The sequence below is a fragment of the Phaethon aethereus genome (assembly GCF_964289735.1).
Source record: "Phaethon aethereus genome assembly, chromosome: 15".
NCBI lineage: Eukaryota > Metazoa > Chordata > Aves > Phaethontiformes > Phaethontidae > Phaethon > Phaethon aethereus.
Window position 1 is genome coordinate 6,848,786 of NC_138591.1, and position 22,617 is coordinate 6,871,402.

The following is a 22,617-nucleotide window of genomic DNA, read 5'->3' on the forward strand; positions in this document are numbered from 1 at the left end:
AGACTCCACCTCTTCATTACATTTAATGTCTTCTAGGGATTTTTATTTCCCTCACATTGTGCCTTCTAAGGATTTCAGCTGACCCTCCAGTTACAGCGAGTTAATAGTTATTAGTCAACTAAAATGCTGCTTAATACAGGAATGGTTATATTTTGGCTTTTCATGAAAAGACAAGACAACTTCAAAGACAGTACATATGATCTAAAATGAGTACCCTATTCTACAGGAATGCAAAATAGCTTTTGGATCCATAAAGAACTACTCAGTTATGTAGTATCATTAGTATTATTGTCCCTTTTTGGTAGAATTTTTGAAGCGACCCAGTATTTTGCAGAGAAGTGGCCATGAGTTTGCATGACTTTGCTTTTAAGCTAGGAGTAAAACTTGTCTCATGCATCTAATCTCTTTCAAATGTTTCTTTGAGCATGCAAGTAGACATTGCTGTAAACAGATCATGGTTTGGTTAACAACTACATCACAAGTCTGAAAAGGTAAAAGTTAGCTCAAAAGGATAAACAAACATGAGGACTTCCTACAGCATAAGGACTCTTACCAAACCCCATGGAGACTTGACACAGAGCCAAGGCACTTGGGAGTTAGAAACCAAAGAGCACTTTTTGTCTATAATACAGATAATTTAAAAAGGATCCTAATTTTCCATGATTTGTGTGTGCAATAAATAGCACACTACCCCACAATGACTTAGACAAGAATCTAGGAGCTCGCTTCATTACATAGCTTAGAATATAAGGCGACACTAAAACTAACACATTACAAAGGTCTTTAAAAAAAAATAAAGCAAGCTTTAACCTAATATTGGAGAATTTAATTTCAAAAGTAATAGGCAAACAAATGTTGCTTGCTTTCCAAGGCACAATGGTATAAATATAAAAACTGCAGATGTGATACATTTAATACAAAAATATAAATACTGTTAATCTAAATGACAAAACAGCACATTTCCTCCCATGTATAAACCTTACTTTAAAAAAGGTTAGCTTTATTCTCAGTCATCAAATGTAATACAATGCCAAGAAAAACTATTCCTTTAGTGACACCTACTCAGAAAATGTCCCTATTAACCAGCATAATGAGTACTCAAAACCTTATAAAATTTTTGCTGCTTTATGCAAGAGAAGTTTGGCTTGTTGTTTTTTTTCCTGATAAAAATGACTCTCTCAGACCTGACTCTGCAAGTCTGAATTATTATTATCCAGTTTTAAGTGCCCCTTGAAAGACTGAGTCCTTGCTGAATTACATTAACAACTTTGATGTTAGACTACTACTTTGTCAAATAAATTATCTTTCTCAATTATAAATAGTGTCGAATTCCAGAAAAACATTCCTCCTTTAAACCTTGTATCTGAAAAACTTCCAATGCAAAGTGAATGAAAACATTGTTTTATTGCTAGCAAATACAAAGGACTCTTCAAACGGCAAAGAACATAGAATTGTGCCAATTTGACTTTTAAATGAGCTAATAGTGAACTTACAAAGAAAAAACAATCACGGCCTTTCTTAAGCAAACGAAGATATGAAAGTAATCCAGATCATACAGATTTCATATACAGTTCACTAAAAAGAATTTCAGCATTGATTCATAAAGCTGATTCTTTGGCTGACTGAATGTGATGTAGTAGTTGATTACAGTAGACTGGTGTTCGATGCTTATGTACGATCCCTTCGATTTCTCTCACAAGCAGTTCTGGATATAAAATGCTTCCTTCTTTTAAAACTTCTGTAAAACAAAAATGTGTTTTATAAATCATTAGCTGCTCTGCGTTTCTCTATCCAAGATCCCTCAAAGTAGCTGAAGAATAACCTAGAAGTTTTTCTTTTACAATTTGTGCAGTCACGACAACCCGATTCCTCCCTCATTTGCTGAGGTCTGTATTTTGACATTTACATGCCTGAACACAGAGATACAACTAATAAGTTCCAAAGAATCCATCTAGCAAGCTAGGATATAGTCACATCCTGCAATGGCTAGTGTCTATGCTCCGTATCCTGTTTACCATCTATAAAGTCTCCGATACATCAGATGCACCGATATTCCCCTGCTGGTGAATGCTAGATAAAACATTACATTCTGCATACAGGTAAAAGGCCTGAGCTCATGCTCACTGAAATCCAAAGGAAAGCTTCCAGCCTGTTCAAATTAGCCTCTAGTTGTACACGCTACTTTCATGTAACACTTGAAAACATGATTTTAAAAGCACTATTCAAAATACATATGACTGAAAATCTTACCTAGGACTGCATTTTGTGTATTTTGATCTGGGTCATCAAGATGTATCAACAGTTCTTGGTACAGAAACTCAACATGACTTTCCATTGCAGATTTCACATCACTGTCCTTTAAGCATTTAAACCAATTAGCTAGGGTGTGAGCAGCTGCCAGTCGTACATCACATGAAGCATCATCCAGACGCTTTAAAACTTCTGAAAAGGATCATATACATAACCAAACAGCACCGTGAACAGCGAAGTTATCTTTTGCACTTCTAAAAACAAATGTATTTTGTCATCACCGAAATTATTGTTGCATTTTTGACATATGTCTGTCTTTTGAACATTGCAAATACACGTAGTACATTGTTCCTAAAAGGATGCAGTGCATTGTTATTGGATTATGTTGCCAAAAACATTAGAATAAATGTATAAAATTATCTAGGTTAGTTGAACATTCTCTAGGACTCTTCCTAACAAGGTATTATGAATGTCTATTAATGTATTACAGAAATACAGAGTTTAAGTATTTTTATGCTCTATAGAGCTCAGTATTTCTATCAGGTATTACTGTTTCAGTGAATTACTGCATCGCAAACTATTTGAATATGCAAAATGCAAAGATATACTTTGACAACTGTCTGATATTGTATTTCTATAAAATAAAAATTGTTGTTAGATTTCTACTGTGCCATGTAAGAAAAAGTATCAGTTGTGAAGATGCTGAGTTTGGGAAAGTCCGCTTTATTCGTATATACCTCTGAGAACATAAATCCTGTTACATAGCATAAACTGTACTTCTCCCAATTCATTGTTTAGCACTTAAACATCATCCTGAGAAGCATTACAGACAATAGCTCTATTTGACATTACAGCAGTCTAGATTAGGGTTTTCTTCTTCCTCCTTTTTTTTTTTTTTTAGATAAAAAACCCAACCCACTACCTATTCAGATCTATTTATGGTACAATGAAATGGCTTGCTCTTGGCACTCTGAAGCACAGCAGGGCAAACAATGTGACTCCCATTATATAATGCATTACCGTCCTGCTTTCACTATAGTTAGAACATTATTTCATATAGGAAGCAATGCAGATGAAATACTGGCAAGCCTTGCAAAGACAGTACTATTGAGTGAAGTTCCATCTGGTGGTCTAATGCGTAATAACGTTGGGAAGACTTCTGCTCAGTTCTGCTCAACCGGGAGCGAGGGCATTTCAAGAGGACATGAGCTTGCCTGCAATACAGCACCTCAGTGAAATGAAATACTGCAGTTAAAAAGCTACTACAGAAAGGCCTTGCAAGAAGTAAGTGCTGTTGGAGTCATACTCAACAACACCTACTCAAGTGTTTAACACCTTGATTTTCTAAAACATGTATGCGTACTTTACAGACTTTAAGCAGTCTCACTTACCAGTTTAAGACCATCTCTTAGTTTCCACAGGATTAAGATATTAAATTGCCTCTCAGACACAAAAATGCTGCTAATGGTATGATTTTGTGCAGGCCTTTACTTTTTCCATTTCCTTAATATCTATAAAATTACTCTGGGGGAGAACTACCCAAATAGTTAAAATACCAGATAAGAAAACACCGAAATAGCATTAGAATATGTGAATGGGAGTGAAATAAGAATGTCTGAGAAAATGAGTCTACATAAAATCTGCCCCTATTTTCACCTCAAACTGTTTAAAGGCTTTTTGCTCTTTACATGGGATTAAAGCCAGATGACATAGTGACATACAACAGTTTTTGTCATTCCCTAGCCTGTATCAGTGCTTTTATTGCTGCCAGCTGCAGTGAATCCACAGGTGAGGTGGACAGCATGCACAGTGAATCCTAAAGCCACACAGTGAATCCGTCTACTGCTCCAGCACGATGTTTTTCTTCCTTAAAAACTAAGCTGTGCTAACCATGATACTTCAGATAAAAAAGCAACTGTAATTCTTCAAGACAGATCTCGATTAAAACAGAATTAAACTTTTACACTTACCTGTGTAAGTGTTGGTAAATTCATCTTCATCAAACTGCCTCCCACAGACTTTGAAAAAAACACCGACAATACGACACGCCATCAATCGAGTAATTTTAGAATCTTCATCCATAGCGGCAATGATTTGGGGCATTAGCCCATCTTTGACTTTTAAGATCTACAATTAACAGGAAAAGCATTAAAAAAACACAGCTTTTCAGTCACTCTAAAACAACATGCTTACGGGTTACGTCAGTTACCATTAGGTCTGACCAATATTGGCTCGCTTAATTTAAAAAGTTAACTATAAAAGTTAACCTAAAAATCTTGAAGTTACACAGCTCTATTTCACCTCTAAGCAAACTTGGGAAATGAAAATCCACCAGTTGATCGTCCAGTTCATGAATGCTCAGTATATATGCAGATGAGTTTTATATAACTTTTAAAAATAAAAAGGCAAGTAAGTTTAAAGGCTTTACAAAACTTTAATTTGGAGATGAGGATTATATGGATGTACCAGTAGATGGTGCTCTTATTCTAAAAGGAAGCTTTTAAAGAAAGGGTTGTAATACAATGTTTTAATGAGTTTCATAATTTTATTTTAATATGTACATTTCATATACATTAATGCAAAAAGGCGTTAAGGCACTGATTTGAAAAAAAAAATTTAACTAGCACAGTACTCTGAAATGAATGTTTTGGTGTATATGAAATCAACCAGTTACATGAATTTATGCACTTTGTTCAATTAAAGTCTGTTACAAACATAAAAAACCTATAAACATTTAATAACATTTAAATTCCATTTATTTTTTAAAATGCCCTTATATTTAACATATTTGCAGTGCATCATTTCCCAATGCCATTTTTCTTAGCAAAGCAGCTTCAAAAACCCCCTCAGATTCAATTAATCCTTAATCACTATGGCAGGTAACATTTCTCCTCCTTGTCAGCTCTCTACTTCAGTTTCTACAGATACCCTTCCAGTTCCTTCTCAAGCCCTCCTGCCCTTTCCAGGAATCTTTCAGGTTTTTTTTCTAAATGGGCCTGTTGGCTCCAAGGCAACCAGACAACTTGTCTTTGCCACATTACACAAAAGCATGTCCTGGCTAGCTGCACTGCTGCTGCACAGGCGCTGGCTAGGAGTCCAATAATGTCAACTACCCAAGTTGTTGTGCTAATAGTGGTTAGTATTTTCTGTTCCAGAACTGATGTTATGCTAGAACAAGGATCTACAAAATTTGACAATGGTGAGCTCTACAGCTCACCATATTGCTGGCCTCAGCTCTCTTACCAGGATATCATCGTCCCTCTGCTACTGATTTATTCAATTATTAATACTCAATTACAGTTAATGAATTTTATTATGAAAACTCTATGTCCACCTGAAAATACTACTTACAATAAGGATTTATTATTTTTTTTCCCGCCCCTTGCATTTATTTTGTCTTCCTGCCTAAGATTTCAAAATACATTTGATGAGAAAGGCAGAATTTACCTCTTTTGGTGAAAGCATTTCACAGTGAATAAGAGCCCAAAGGCATGATACAGCTGTAGTGCGGATGGCAGCTGCTGTTCTTCCAGCATGCCATTGCAGATTAGGAGCCAGTATGTCTTTTATCACAGTCTCAAGGTAGCTAGGGAACAGCCTGAAGCCAAAAATAAGAAAGAAAAATACAGGTTCATGAGAAAGTGATTAAGAGACTGACAGGATGTAGAAGAGAGTTTTCTGTCACAGAAGCATAGGCAGAAAAGGAAAAAAAAAAAAGACTGTAAAAAAAATAAATAAAATCTTGTAAGCCAATGTGATTATAATATGTGTGATAAGCTTTTCATAACTTAATTTTTCTAGATAATATTTAAACAAATACCTAACATTCATGGAAAGGGGAGGCTAGACTTTCTCCCACTTCAGACGATGCCCATGACTCACTGTGTTATCTTGGTAAACTACTTCTCTCTGTCTCATTTTCTCCGTCTGTGAAGTGGAGATAACACCCCATATGAACGCTGTGAGGATTCATTAGTATTTGTAAGGCCCTTTGAGACTGTCCAGTGAAAAGTATTTATAATGTGAAAAGTATGAATGCTATTGATGAGACCTAAACTACTGATACTGCAGGGAGTCTGCACAGAATACTTCAGCTTTCCCTTGGCTCAGAAATGTGTCTCTCAAGGATGAGAGGAATGTAGGATTTTCTGACAGTGCCAGTCCCAATACTAGTTTGTTTTCATTATAAACACACAAATCTGTGATATTTTTGCTGATGCTTCTTCCTCCTCCTCTATTGAATGGACTATTACAATGCTAAAAGTTGCTGTGAAAGTCATCAATTGCAATAGGCATTATTCCCTCACACCCATTTAATTCCAGCTCAAACAAGTTTAAATTAAGAGAAAAGATACAGATCTTACACAGAAGTTAAAGCAGACTTTGCTGCATCAGAGACTTGTGCCTGGCTGTGACTAGCTAACTTAGGCTTAGGCTATTCACTGTGCCTCTCTGCCTTAAAAAGCTGCTGGTAGCATGCGAAACAGATGGACAAGTGACAGGCTGAATCTACCTTGACTTGTGTCCTGCTCTATTCAGACTTCCCACAGACCTGGACTGTGGCCACCTGCGTGCAAAACAGCACACCACCCCCCTGGTGCTTGGCAGAAAGGGAAGAAGCTGTTGTTGACTTTTTGCTAAAAGTCCTACGTTTCCAGGATGAGTAAGTGGCTCCTACAGAGATGTGCCAAACCACCGAGGGAACAGAACATAATGGGTAGATGTTAACAACAAACAATTATCACTAAGTGCTTTTAAAAAACCCCCGAAACCCAAAAACCTAACAACAAAACAAAATCATCCAGCAATGATAATCCAGCAACAAAAATTCCATAGTAATACTGTATCAGTGTAATAAAAAATGTAAAGCGTATCTACATCTTTCCTGTAACTACCCTTTACCCACTGCAGTTAGACCTTGTCATCCAGGTGTAATCTGACTAACGAATGAGCAGCTAGCCTGCCAGGCCTCAATGATCTTCTGCACACACATAAAACTGAAAATCTCTCCCTCCAACATGATGAAAATAGATACACCCTGGCTGCTGCTTAGCCCCTTGCCAAGGGAGCACCCTGTGTCTCTGTGCCTGAGAAAGTCAGAGATCCATTCTTGCTTCCTCTCCAGCAGATGGCACTTACGCTTCAGTAATAACAAGAAATCTGACATCCCATTAGACACACCTAAATTTGTCAAAAACCTTTAGATTTATTATTTTAAATGCATTTTTGAGAATTAATAATTTTCTGTTCAATAGGTTGCCAGAATTTCCTTTTAGCTCCAAAGTTAAAAAAAGCCTTGTGCTATCTGATCAGTCGCTGCTTCTGTTTTCAGTAAAGCCCTCTGTTAAATGGCAAAGAAAAAAACACTCTGTCAAAACACAAAGGTAAATTCCATCAGCATTATGTTAACCATAATGCTATGCTATTTGTGAAAATATTTGTTCTAGTGCCTTGAAATCAAATCAGTAAAGCAATATCTGGCAATTATCTGACTCAATCATGTCAGACTCAAACAAAATTAGATGATCACACAACTGTGTTTAGTATAATAACTGAAAACCTTCCAAGGGAAGAAAACTATCTCTGTTAGAATGTTTTTCAGGAGCTAAACAAATTATTGCCAGCAGTGAATTTGATTGTGTAACCAGAACTTATTACTTCTTCACTACCCTATCTCTCATTACCATTAAGATGTGGTTTTTGCTGTTGCTAATGTAATTAAATTCTCCCTCTTTCCATTTTCAGATCTTGCTGTTGTAAATTTATGTAACTTAATTCTAAAAGTGGGTAATTTCCATGAAAGAGCATACCCTGTGCTATTTGTATTTACAGAGCTGAGACTTTATTCTCAACTGGATTTGAAATAACTAAAATGTGATCTGTATATACAATAATACCTAACTCTTATGCAAATATAAAAAGCAGACCTTGGGTTTACATTAAAATTGCTATGCCCTTTTCATGGACTTACATACTTAAACGTTAATTCCATGTTAATTATTTTTTATACACTTTTTCTTCCGGATTGGCTCCTTTTCTGCTTTTATGGCACTGCTGCACTTGGCTTCCTATGTTTGTGGATTGTTTTGTTTTGGGTTTTTTGTGTGCTTGCTTTTGTTTTTTCCAAACTTAACATCCTAAATCCAGGCAATCTGAAACAAAACTGGATTTACTTTTACAAATCAAAACCTCCAAAAATGTTTTGCAAACAATTCTTCAAACACAAAAACTTTGCACGCTACTTCGTACATCAAAGCATTGGCTGTTACAATGGTAAGCAGGATCAAGAATTCAGAGTCATTTAACTCCCTCTACTACTTTTTAGTTTCTTAAGATAAACCTACTGGTAAAATTCATTGCACTGCTCTTGTTCTCTGAGGACAGAGAACCTCATTACGAGTTAGACTGGGCCATCCTTAGCCAGGAGTGTTCTTTGTACAAACAGGTCTATTAACCTCATTGAATGTATCTAATCTTGACAAAAGGCCATTCACTCACACTGCCCTGAGCAAAACAACTTCCATCATTGCTATCTGTGGAGAGCCGGTGTGATGTGTGGCTATACTTGCTGAGAGTATTACTTTGAAACATATTCTTCTATTTTTTTCCACACTGGTAATTTCCCTTTCCTGGGAATCTTAGTAAAGCTGATAGGTTTTTCATTGGGTTGGCTTTCCTTTTATCCCTTGTTGGCTCCATTATTTATACAAATGACTGGGTTGCAGATGAAAGATTTTTTTATTCATCCTATTTACTGTGACTAGTCCCAAAACAAAAGTTTATTCTTTGATGATGTTCTCCATGTGGTCCTGCACTGATCATCTCTCTCTATCAGCAGCAGCTACATGATCTAATTCACGTGAGCACTTCAGAGACTTTCAGATAGAGAAGTGCCACCAGTCCTACTGTACAGGTGAGAAGCAAAGAATTAAGAAGGGTATGTGTTAATGGAGAAGTCCCTCCTACCTCCTAGCCACCCTAGACAGGAACATTGCAAATCAGGATTTCCGCAGATCACAAATGAAAGGCAGAACACAGAATTTAACTCAATTCCTCAAATTCTATTCTGCTGTAATCTGTAATGTTATTTCTTGAGAAGGAAGAGCAGGAGACCAGATAACTGAAAATGTATAGAGAAGAAATGTCAGTGAGACTAACTTGTTGACCAGGTCTGAATTTGATTAAATACTTTGAAAGAATGAACATATTTATTGTTTTAAAAACAAAATAGTAAGTGTGATTGTATGGTAAATGAACGGGAGCTAATAATGCACTCTGCAGTAAATAAAGGACAGTAAAATTAGGCCATAACAGAAAATAAATAGATAGGAGAGAGTCACATTATCCCATTTTTAGACTGAAATATGTTATTACACACTTAATAAGCATTATTGTTGTTGTATTCAGGGCATCACAGAACACATGAGATGACATTTCTTGGCTCCGTTGGCTCCTCTTGGCTTCTTGACTGTTTAACTGGAACAGTTAAAATAGTTTTTTCTTTTAGAAAGATTCTTGCATATCTAGATTATCTTGTAACTACCACTCAGTTACATGATTATTTAAATAAGTAATCCACTGACTACAAAGAGATTTTTCATATGGATAGGGATCTTAATATTGGATCCTGAAAATATGGAAAGAGATAACAGCACACCTGGCACAAAAGCTTTCAGTTAAAAAAGGACAGCTTCGTTATATTCCTCCTTAAGCACGCTAGCTCAAAATCTATTAAGGGATGCATTAGCAGAGATTCTTCAGCTTACCTGGAATCCCCCACTGACTGGGAACGCCAGTGTTCCTCCTCTCCCTACATTATAGGACGCAGGCCATGAATATACTAATTATATCTAAGAATGGTAAAAATACATCTACATTCATATAAATATGGTCTCATGGAACCTGAATGAATGTTCAACATACCAGGATGCCCACTGAGTGCCAATTTTCTCATCAGAATAATGAAAAAACTTTAAAGTATAAATGACTATTGCTATCGAAGTAATTTTGGGAAGAATGCTTACTATGATTGAGTTAAAAATGAAAAAAAAAAAAAAAAAAGCATCAGAATACATTTACATACTAAGTGCACCAGGCACTGGGAAAAGCAGAGCAGACATGGTTTATGTATTCAGGACAACTTTGCAGAAGTGTTTGCACTACTAGTAGGGCTAAATTAATAATGACAAAAGAGCCTCACTGCTAGCATTGTTATAAATGGAGGGGTTTTATAAGCACTGTAAATTATACTTAGATTGTACTTCCAATGCATAAATAGTGCCAGGCAACAGGAGATTTCCATCATCAGTCACTAAGGGTAATAATAATTCCTTATCAAATATTTAGTTTAACGCATTTTAAACACCATGCTATCATGGGCATTTTTAAATGCCTATTTTTGGGGGCATTTTATTCTTTTCTTACAATGACTACAGGCAAAGTTTAAGGAGCTGGGTGGGAGAAAAAGAAAAAAAAAACAAACACAAAAAAACCCAACTAACCCCCTCACCCCAATATTTCTTTCCTACGAATCCCCATTTTAGCTTTCAAACATATTCTTTTCAACTGTAGCTCTTTATTTTTTGAAAACTATCCAGATCTGCATGACATCCCTTTTAATTCTCCATAGTGGCAGAGGAAGGAAGACTACAATGGAGGAAGTCCAGACTTCAATTTATTTATATATTTTTTTAAATTATTGCACTCCAGCCTTCTAAGCATTGTTAAAAAATACAGCAAGAAAAATATGCTGTAGAAGATGGTGGGAAAGTCTTTCTTCTCCCAGACATGCTAACATGGACACAATTATAGGGGTTAAATAACTACCATGGTCATTACTTTTTAATGCCACTATAGTGTTCAAATAGCTGTGTGAAAATACAACTCTACTTACCCCTGAGAATTGACAGTTTCACTTGCTTTCTGGAGCAACTGTGACAAAACAGTGAAAAGTTTTAACCGCATCTGGGGATCTTTGTTCGGCTGAAGACATGTCTTAAGAATGAGAATGAAGTTATTCAGAGCTTCACCTATGACAGGACCTAGAAAATAAACACATAAGACTTATTTCAGAGTACTAATAAGTTCTATTTAGATGTTTAGTATGCAAGTGCATCAAAATTTGTAATATGCCTGGTATTAAAATAGTACTTAACTTTCCACTTTTGCATGGAAGCTGTGGATGTATCCATGTTACACCGTATTAGGCAGTGCACAAATACCCGAACTAGCTCTCCGTGGCTCAGGTACCCACAGCCTTAGCCACGGCAGCATGGTGCTCCCTGAAGACTGGTTTACTCATGTGTCATTTATCCAGCTTGGTATTGCTGTACTACATTGCATTATGTAGCATAGACATATCAAGGACAGCCGCTATTTGCTAGGACCAGCGGTACAAGATGACATTTTGGGTGGATTAATGCATTTGGGGGGGTGATTAATGCTGTTCACTACGTAGCTCTGAAAGCTCGAGGCTATGCACAAAGTTCTGGTTATATTGAACTTAACAAAAAATTATATTGAATCTGGTATGACCATGACACCACTCCAAACAGCAGCATTAACTATGCTTTTTTGTTCTTTCAAGTTTTCCCACGTGCAGCATTCAAGGAAAGGTGTTCATGATTCCCAAAAGCACAGGAAAGGGAATGTTTGAAAGGGTCAGCCTCAGAACTTGGATAATAGAATTATTGCAGCAGTATTCTTTCTCCATGTTTAAATAATGCTTATTTGCATTTTACAAGAGAATCTGAAGTATGATGAATTTTAGAAGCTATTTGAAATAAAAATATTTTCCAAATTCATTCTCTAGTTTGGTAACATTTTCACACCCTATGATGAATTCTGTTTTCACCACTAAACAATAAACAAACAAACAAAAAAACCCCCACTAAGCCATTAACCCAACATTTAAAGAAATTATTTTCCCAAAAGAGAAGGAAGTTTGTGCCCTTCTCCTCGATGATTAACATCTGCATGGTTTTAAAGAGGAAGAACACATATAGACTACACACATGCTTTATTCTGTGAACTTCTTGCTGTAGAATGCTTTCTGCTCTATGTTTGCAAGAAACTACTTTCCTCTAGGAACTTCTTCAGCTTTGCATCCTTGTGATGCACGTTGCATTCAACCCCAGTCACTCGGAAAATTCTCCCAGAAGGAGACACAACACTGACATTTCTGACAACAAGAATATTCCTCACACAGGGAAGGGACAGATTGAAGTATTCAAGATACCAAAACAAGTTCAATAGCATTGAACTAACAATAACTGGAAATTTAATGTTTAAAATAATAATAGAAAAACCCCAAAAATTCACTGTCTAGACTGATGCAATACAGGATGTTGAACTGCAGTGTGCTAAATTTCTGTGCCAACAAATATCTCTTTATTTTCATGGCATTTGTTCAAAATACATTGCTTTCATGTGAATTCCGAGGCACCTAAAAGATACTACTATTATATAAAACTGATAACAGCAAATTCAACAGATGTAAAATAAACAAAATAAACTACATTGCTAATTTCAGCTTAAGCATAAGTTCCTTAAAAAGAGTAAAAACTGAGAAATTTGAAATGAGCAAACCTGATTAAATTGATTAAAACCAACATTATGTGTTGGAATGAAAGGAAAGAAAAAAAAATTGCTCTAGGAGCTGCTGTGTCAGACTAAAAACACAGACAATAGCATATTACCAGTGCTGGGTGCAAGCCAAAATGTTTGCCCAGACATTTGATGATTTATTTAGCATTAAGGAAAACAGAGACAACTGTCTAGAAGTCCCTCAGTCATGGAAATGCGAGCACAAATATACAGAAAAGTTGGCCTCTCAGATCTTGCACTGAAAAAACTTTTTTGCTCTTTCCACAGATGAAAAAAAGAAAAAGTAGTTATGCTGGTTGCTGCACAAACCAGCAAGTGAGTGTTTCACATAGGTTTCTTAAGGCTTTTTTTGAGATTCACGGGTTAAATGCAGAAGATACGGTCCCTTAAAACATACCTGTCCACAGTTAACTATCTGCAGTAGCAATAATAACACTCCACCCACAGCTGAAGTAGCTTTTTACATGCCCTTTTTCACTAACAGAAAGGAAAAAACAAATAAACAGGACTTTCCATTTTAAGAATCTTAAAATGGGTGTCTAGGTGAAAAGAACTGCCTGTCACTGCATCCCCTGTAGATGCAATCTGGAGAACTGTGTCAGAGGAACGTTCACTGTGCAGATCTGAACTTAGGTGAAACGTATGCCAAAGTGTTTCACTAATCTATATACAGCAATATGTTGAAGAACTGAAGTGAGGAAATGTTTGTACAGAGCGCTAGTGAATAGATGGAAAAAACAGATAAAGTTTTGGACACATAAGCTACATCAGTTCATCTCCCCATAATCCTTACTTGTTCCATTTACCTGAAAGTGTACTTTTACATAAGTGCTTTTAGTATGCTCCTTGCAGCCAAGGAGTCTTTTGGAATTTGACCTGCTTCAACATTTTCAGTTTTGCTTTCCATCACATTCTTGTGAAGTTTCTGAATATTACACCATTCATTATAAAACACAATGTATCTGCTGGCTAGGGAGATTGTTACTTTATTTTTTTTTAGAACTGGGTGAGCTAGCACACTACTAAATAAGTCATACCTGAATGAGTTGCGATGACATCCAACTGTAATATTTCTGGAGAATAGCAAGTCCAACAATCATGTGATACTGAAACCCATTCCATAAGCTGAATTATATGCCGTTTGTAGAGATAAAGAAAACTATCCAATTGCTGCACTTCAGCTAATGAAGACATTGTTTCCTCTATCTGTTAAAACAGAGACAGGATACTTTATCTGAACTGAAACAATATTTAAAAAAAAAAAAGAAAAAAATCCACTTTAAAAACTGATGATTATACTTGAAGAATAGCAGGGACAGAAGAAGATTTCCAGTGTCTACTTGGACAATCAAGATTGAAATTTAATGTCTGCCTATACTACATCCATTAACTTTAAATCAAGGTGAAACAATTGCCCTGATTTAAAAATGAAATCATAAGGAACACAGCAACATAATAGCAAATCCATGTGAAAACCTATCCAAAAAACCAACCACATTATAAAAAAGCTCCTACTAGTTTTAAAGATGCAGTGATTTTTCTCCTTACTTTAAGAATCTTTAAAACATTAACACAGAGGGAATTTCTCACAATCCCATCTAGCAGGCTATGGCAGCTTCCAAAGCCTATTGCTGTTGCAGCTCAGAGAAGACATGGTATTTCCCCTCTCCCCCTTCTTCTTTTTGGCCAATTTTCATTATGCAAGATGCTCTCTCTTTACAGTAGCTGGGCAGGTTCTTTTTTAAATTCTCAACTTCTGTTGCTTAGGAGAAGTAACAAAATTCACTGTTACATTTGAAATACTTTCTTCATCTTTACATTTAGACTATTGCATGAGACAGGCAAATAAAACGTACAAAGAACTACTAAATAAATTCCAGACATGATCGTGCTTGGCAAGGAAGCATATAGATTTTTTTTAAATCGCTTGTAGCAGATGTATTTCAAAGCAAAGGAAAACTTGCTTTCACAGTTCCTGAAGACTCCTACCAGAAGTACAAAACTTCCCTAAGGAACAGATTAAAAGCATGCTGAAAGCAGCATCTAAAGTCTTAGTGATTTCAGTGGACAGTGAATCAAGAATGAAGAGCAAGACACCGTTAGAAACCCCACTGACAAATAACATATGTCATCAGCATGGCCAGTTCTAGCAGGGAATGATGTAGTGCAGCGCTATGAGTGACATCATTTGACTCTAAGTGGTTCTTAGAGTCAAATACAAATTGTAGTCGTATTTTTTATATTTTTAAACTGAACTAAACTGGACAAGTTAGCTGAAACATATCTAGGACCTTTAGAATTTTACAGACTAATCACTTGCCAGACAAAGATGTTATTATGGAAGTACCAGATGTGGAGAAAATAAATGAGATTTCGGGGGGGGTGGGGAGCAGGGGAATAAATCAGGATTTGCTAAGGACAAAGGTTACTCATAAAGGAGGTTTCCCTGCCTCAAGCACAACAGATTTCTCCTTTCTGGAAGCATTCTGCCAGCCAGCCAAAACAACTCAGAATAGCTTATACATAAAATATTTATTTATCTGTAAATTAATTGGAACATTTTACATGACAGGATACGTCAAGACAGAAACTGTTCCCCATTATTAATCCCACCACAATCTGCAAGACGTTTTTTCCATTGAACAAGAGAGATACAAAATAATACTTTGTTTATAGGTTAAACTCTTTAAGCGGTTTCAAGTGCGATTAAAAAAAAGAGAGAATAAATTAAACGTGCTGATAGACCAACGCATATCTTCTCATCAAGAAGTGTCTCTCAGTTAAAAAGAAAAAAACAACCCAAAACCAAACAAACAGCAAGGGTGATTTTCTTTCCTATATTTTAAAGCTCACAAGTTCAATGATACCTTATTTTCATGCTAATAATCAACATTTGCCAAAAGAAGAGCCAAGAAGCCAAGACAGCACAAGGCCACTGATAATGAAGCAAAATCTTATCTCTAGGTCACCAGTTAAACCACTGACAAGCTCAGTACATGCTTAACAGACTTTAACAACCGATACGGTTTCAGCCTGTTTGGGGCTGTAAACCATATTCCTCATCACAATACCAAGGTGCTCAGTTGGTGGTCTTGATCTTTTTCCTTAGCCCCAAGCAACCAGAAACACTGATGAACACAAAGCAACGGGGCCAAAAATCAAGCAAGTTGGAGTAGCGGCAACACCCACAATGAGATCACATCACTTGTGGTCTCCGGTATCTCTGTGATCTTCTGTCCTCTTACAGTAAAGCCTGAATTGAAGTTCTATAATACAAAGTTTTGAATAATTTATGTTTATACTTAAAATCTTTTGGTCCTTAATACAGACTTCTCTTCCAAGCAACAAATTTATACTTTTAAAGCTAGATGTAATACATATGTTTTGTATGTTCTTAAGCTATTTTAACAGGGACTTCTTGCCTTCTGTAAGTTGTACAGCTCACTTTGAAGTTTCAGAATAGTCAGTAACTGGGGGAAAAAAAAATAATTAAAAAAAATAATCAAGCCATAGTTGTCTTTGTGACAAATTTGAAATACTGAAGTTATGTAATCTTGTTGCCAGATTTTCTATCTGCCTAGCTGAAAGAAAGGCTAATGAGAAAAAGGATTCTCTTCCAAAGTACTGTCAACTTTAAAAATAATCTGTAACTGCAGGAACATCTTAAACCTTTAATAATCTTGGGAGATTAACTTTTCTGTATATGAAAATCAGGATTTATTTCCAGGAAACTGCTTTCTTTGTAGGAGTATGAATTTGTAAGGTTTTAAATGGACATTGCTGACTTTATAGACCACTGTAAGGCTAAACAGAGAAGATACTGCAAAATATACCAGGTCCATCTGTCCAAGGCTTACTTGGACAGACTTGTTTGCTTAAAAAACACCAAAACACAAAAACACAAAACAACCCCCCCAAAAATCCCACTCTCCCACTGGCTCTCCATGGCACAGATCTTCATGCTGTACCTCTTTGACCTGCAAAGTCTTTTCAATATTTGTTTCAACCTTTGCTCTATTTTACTTCCTTCAGAATAGTTTTCTAAGTGTTTGCCTTTTTGGAGGCAGCCTGTCAGCTATGGGGCCATAAATACTGATGCTACGCAGGCCTTTGGAATACCATGCCTGGGAGCAAGAGAAAAGGAAGTAGAATAGCCATCACATTTAAGGCGCACATTTGGAAAAAGACAAGTTGGATAGGTCACAACTGTACTACATAATGATGGCTTGCTGATTTATTTGATACTTAGCTTGGGGAAGAAAGAGGAAGAAAGAAATAAGGGGGTGAGATAATGCTCAGCCAAAAAAGCTCATCTATTATTAGGGCATCTACAGATGTCCTTGATTTTAAAGCATTCCTGCAACATTTAAACTTTTGGTTCTGGTGGGGAGGTAAAAAGGTCAACTACTGTAAAATCAGTCTGATCTTTTCCTAAAGATAAAAAAAATGATTTTGAAACTATCACTTTAAGGTTAGTAGTGCTCTTGATCTGAATTGTTTTTTAATAGTCAGAAAACAAATTAGATTTTTTTTCCTGGCCACTTGTATGCTCCTGTGTATAAACTAACATTAACAATAATCCAGTGACTTATATCCACCTAAAAAGTAAGCATCAACAGTTCAACCAGCACCAACAGCATGCCCAAGGCTTTGCAGAATCCAGCAATGAGCATAAACACTTGAACACCTCCTGTCACAAAACTTTACCTAAGCCATGGCCCACTGATTAATACCCACTCAAGTAAAGTGTTCTTCTAGGCCAACAGCAGCCCTCATCCAACTGTGAGCTTCCCATGCTCCAATAAATGTACTTCAAGCCATTTATTCTGAGACCTCATCTAAGCACACTAAAAAAAAAAAAAAAAAAAAAAAAATACAGATTCATACTGGGTGTTTTTGGCTGCAAAATAAAATTGAATTCTAGGGCCCTTCTCAGAACCAGCACATATTCTAACTCTATGGGCCTTCAACCAAACTTACAAAGAAATTTAATTCTCCAGGGTTTGCTGTCCCAAATTATAAACCCAACTCCAAACTTAATTCTGGTATTAATCTTATACAGTATGTACAGTGAGACACACACAACCTTGGACTAGCCACGAGCCATTACTCCCCACTGGTACAGCCCACAGCCACTGAACAAGCCTTACAAGATGTAGCAGTAAAGCTAACTCCCAAGTTTCTTACCTGAGTAATATGCTTTCCTGTTACGTCAGCTAAACACAGGTATTAACCAGATTTCTGCAGACCACTTGTGTAGGAGCTAATATTTGCCTTACAAACATTCTAGTCTTACAGTGTTTGCAAGATGCAACAGTACATTCAGCTCTCTGGCACCACTGTTGCCCTAGACTTAAACTTCAACTTTAGGCGCTAAACCCAGCACTACTCTGTCTTCCAGTTCCATAAAAGAAATAACCTACCAGACCCTAGTCTCTGTTGCTGCTAATCTTAATTGCAGCCCTGTGGATTTGCGGGATTCAACATTAAAGCGAGATCTTCAACCTGTTGTCTGGAAATACATGTAGCACCTAACAACTATGAACTGTTCGATCTGGAAAAGCAGAAATATCAATATTTTGACTGACAAATTATAATATTCATAAACCTTTCGGCCTTCACAGTGACTTCTGAATATTAGCTAACCACCAGAACAATGCCCTACAGGTAGATCTTTGCAGAACAGTTTTGTGACTAAATATGTAATCCAAGTATTCCCTCATGCTTCTTTCATTCTAACAGACTGAATCTGATGAATTTGAAGTTATATGTATATCTAAACGTGTAACTTTTATTTCTATATAATTTTTGAAACAGATTGCTATACACACTAACAGACAAAAAATAAGTAATTCCCAAACAAAACTAGTAGTATTGTATAAGTTCTTAGCTCTTACAAATGAGGTTTTAATGATTTATTCTTCTGGAGAAGTTGCCTTTATCTGTTCTAAACAGACTAGCCCCAAAGTAATTTAAGCTATGGAAAAAGATGAGGAGACAGACACAGGGTACAGTCAAGGTCATGCAACACCAAATCATTTCAAGCTCTACCAGTCTTTGTGGACAAGCTCTTAGTTAAGGATTTCTGTGGTTTAAATCTAACAGCAAGGCAAATATAATTTTGGCGCTGTTTAGACGAAGTGCCTTATTGATAGTAAGAATCAGAAACACAGCAAAATATTAAACCAGCTCATAGTTACCTTTTCTTTAAGGTGCTGAGAACACGGTATCGCCATTATTGTCACCAAAACTTTCATTAGCTGCAAGCTAATTTCTTTGCAGTCTTCCTGACATACTTCAATCAATGCTTGTACACAACAAAGCAACTGCTCCATATAAAAGACCTGTTTTTTAATAGAAGCATAAATTTATTATGTTTTGTTAGAAAATATAACATTCTCTGTAAGGGACAGATATGGAAAATGACAATAAAAAAATCCGAGAACTGTATAATCCCCTAAATTGGTAACATACTGATAATTTCATGTGAGTTCTTTTGATTACTTACATTCTACTTTTTACAGAATACAACTTAATCTTCCTCCCACACCATTCATTTGTATTTACTTTGTGCTGTTAACAAAATAAATGACCCTGCTCTTAATCACACAATTGCTCCACTGTGAATAAAACCATCAAAGCATTTTGGAATGCTTACCAATAGTACTTTCTCATTCTGAAGTGCAATTTGTTAATTAATAACATATTTGTTACAACTCTTTCAACTACTATTCCATGTTTGACTATTATTTCCATGTTTGAATAGAACAATAACTGTTAAATACATAAGCCAAGAAAACCCGAGCGTCTGCTTTTTTCTCAGCTAATTTATCTCGTTTGATGCAATATAATGCATGTTATCTTGATCCAACTAATACCAGTGGAAATCAACATTGTTGTCAGTTAATTTATAGTAACTTCCATGATAAAGTGCATCAGATATTCCATGAAGCTGTCAGAACAGAAGGGGCCATTGTTACAAATTTACCTCCAAAAAATAAATCAAGTCTAGGGATAGGTTGGCTATAAATGTTATTACTCTCATGGACATGGTCAATCCTTAGCTAAACAGTGTCTATGCAGCATTCACTGTCTAAAATAGAGAAATATTGTTTTCCAAGACCAAAGGCAAGAACAATTCCCCCAAACGCTTCAGCTGCAGATGAATGTGTCCACTGTATCTAATGCCAAATGGAAGTGGTAAGCTTAAGACCTCATAGCAATTTTGCAGATATACTTCAGGGAATTGTTATTTGAACAATCACGTTACAGTGCTTCCAGTTATATGCGTTCCTAATCATCACAGACTTCATGGAGATTAAGGTTATTTCCTGCATCACTGGTACATATTCCATTAAGGAAGAAACCTAATGAGGGAAGAACTTCAAACATATATCTTACATTGGCTCAAAAAGTCAATTACACTAGATTCAGTCTACACACATGAATAACTTTTATAAAGAGAAGTCTGCACCTGACATGAAGTCAGAGTTTTCTGAAGGCACAGCACTGGCCCTTTTTTGGTTATCTTAAGAGCAGAGGCCTAATAAACTTCTGTTGGAATGAAAGATGGGATTTCATTTGTGAGGGAAATTGTAGGGATTCTTCTTGTGCATCTCTAACAAATCTATTTCCACATCTGAGCAACTGAAGGAAAAAAAAAAATCCTGAAAGTTAACAATCTCCATTCCACATTGAAGAGAATCTCTTACCTCCTTATATAGCAATTGATGAATATTCTTCAAATGCTAAAATGAAAATGGTCTTCAGGCTCAGCCATTAGTTAAGGGTACACTTAAGAGTAAATTTCTAATTCATAAAGTTCTTCCTCCTAGATTCTCACTTAAAGAAAAGCAATCAAGCCCAACAGTTTACAAAGCATGCTTCTAAATGTACACATAGGTGTACTGATACCTTCCTTTTAAAATGGAAAATAGTAATAATACAAAACAAAAATAGGGATGATATTAAGAGGGAATCTTTCTTGTAAAACCTGACATATCGATTACAACGGACTGTGAAAAGTTTTCAGTCATTTTTACTAATGAGGACCGAAATGTATGATCTTGTTTGGATTGTGAACACAAGGCATTTCACATGGGTTAAATTCTGCCCCTGGATCAAGCTAAGGTAGTCCTGTATTAGTACAGTATATACTAACAGCTTCTTCTCTCCCTGTCATGCCTTTTAATTTTCCTCCCATTATCTGAAGCCTTTTACAGCAGTTCTCAAACTTCAACCCACATCTGCTGGGAGGATGGACTGCTAGCAAGTTTTTGTGAATAGCAGATTTGACCAGGAGACCACAACATGGCCCAGGGAGGACAGGGAAGCTCCTGTTTTGTTTCAGACACACATCCACAACTACATCCCGAGATAGGGTGGGGTAGGTGTGCAAGGAAGGGATAGGAATGAGAGCATTTAGGGAGATCAAGGGGAAAAAAGTTGAGAGAACCACCAGCCTAAAACCTTGGTCTGTTGTGTATTTTCCAGTTAGCCTTACCTCTTCAGATCGTTGACAAACTCCGGCTTGTGACAGTGTGTTTCCAAGATCAGTCAAATGAGGCTGTAAGATTTCTTTGGGGCTACCTCGAATCACTGCAGTTAGAACCATTACACAAGACGGCTTAGGTGACTTCCCAAAGGCCGATGTGATTAATCTCAATGACACCTTAGGGCTGACAAACATTCCAATCAATTCTGCTGCTTTCACACACTGAAAAAAGAACAGGAATAACTTGAGGATTTTCCTGAAAACACAAAGACCATTCAACATATCATGGGCTTTACCTTTTTATGATTGCAGCTGTTATTTTAAATGCTTCAGCAGTTGCCTTGTAGGCCTTTTTCACTTGCTCAGTAATGATTATATGCATGAAGACACTTTCTTGACATGTGTTCAGTAAGCACATAAGGCACGCAAGCACTCTTCTCAGCATCAGACAAACTTCCATGAGAAAGTAATGCACAGAAATGAAGTGTACAACTTTCAGTGTAATAAAGTCTCTATCTTAGAATAACCAGATGTTGCGGATTTAGTGGTTTAGCATTTTGTCCTCCAAACACTGTTCTGAGGCACGCTCTCAATGCACCCACCACCCATCTATTAACAGCAACAACAATAAAACCCTGAAAGAGGAATTTTTTGTTATGGTACTATATTTTGACACTGACATTACAGATCTGGTTTAGTGTGGAAGCACTGCCACAGGGGAACTGCCCACTGCTTTTAATCTCTTACTTCTTTAACTGAAAAGACTTAAATTACTATGTATTCTACATGATACTCGTGCTCTTTAATCCCGTCTCTGCCTTGCAGACATACTGGTATGTTGTATTACACACGAAATACTGTTATACCAGAGCTTACTCTCTGACTGACACCCCATATTTACAATCGGGTGCATGAATAAAGATATAGTCAATGACTGCAGCATTACCTCTGCAACAGGAACATTTCCTCCTAACTCCTTTATTTAATAGTTGGCTCATTTCCCAAAACATGAAAGCTTATTTCCTTTCATACATAGTTTTTAGTCTTGTGATTTAGCCATGGATATTTAATTGCAACTAATTAATATATGAATCATCCTAGTTTTCTAGTCTCAATGGAAGCAGCCATGAACTCTGTAGTTTAAGTCTGCACTATTCTGCTATTTCTTTTCACAAGCATGAAACTCAAAACAGTTATAACATACTCTATGTAGATGTAAACACTATCCTCCTCCAAATTTGCCATAGAGAAAGGAAAAGACTCTTAGC

The 22,617-nt window shown here is 36.4% G+C and overlaps 1 protein-coding gene across 1 annotated transcript in view; it reads right to left on the minus strand.

The window, feature by feature from the left end:
* Positions 1 to 1,598: 1,598 nt before the first annotated feature.
* The window catches only part of DNAAF5 (dynein axonemal assembly factor 5), a gene marked incomplete at both ends in the record, with an annotated part of 29,719 nt that continues 8,700 nt past the window's right edge, over positions 1,599 to 22,617 (minus strand). Inside the window, 8 exons of the mRNA XM_082006518.1 lie at positions 1,599 to 1,738; positions 2,251 to 2,442; positions 4,221 to 4,377; positions 5,698 to 5,848; positions 11,144 to 11,291; positions 13,893 to 14,061; positions 19,056 to 19,199; positions 21,359 to 21,571. Coding sequence (XP_081862644.1) covers positions 1,599 to 1,738; positions 2,251 to 2,442; positions 4,221 to 4,377; positions 5,698 to 5,848; positions 11,144 to 11,291; positions 13,893 to 14,061; positions 19,056 to 19,199; positions 21,359 to 21,571 — 1,314 coding nt within the window. The remainder of the gene's footprint in view (positions 1,739 to 2,250; positions 2,443 to 4,220; positions 4,378 to 5,697; positions 5,849 to 11,143; positions 11,292 to 13,892; positions 14,062 to 19,055; positions 19,200 to 21,358; positions 21,572 to 22,617) is intronic.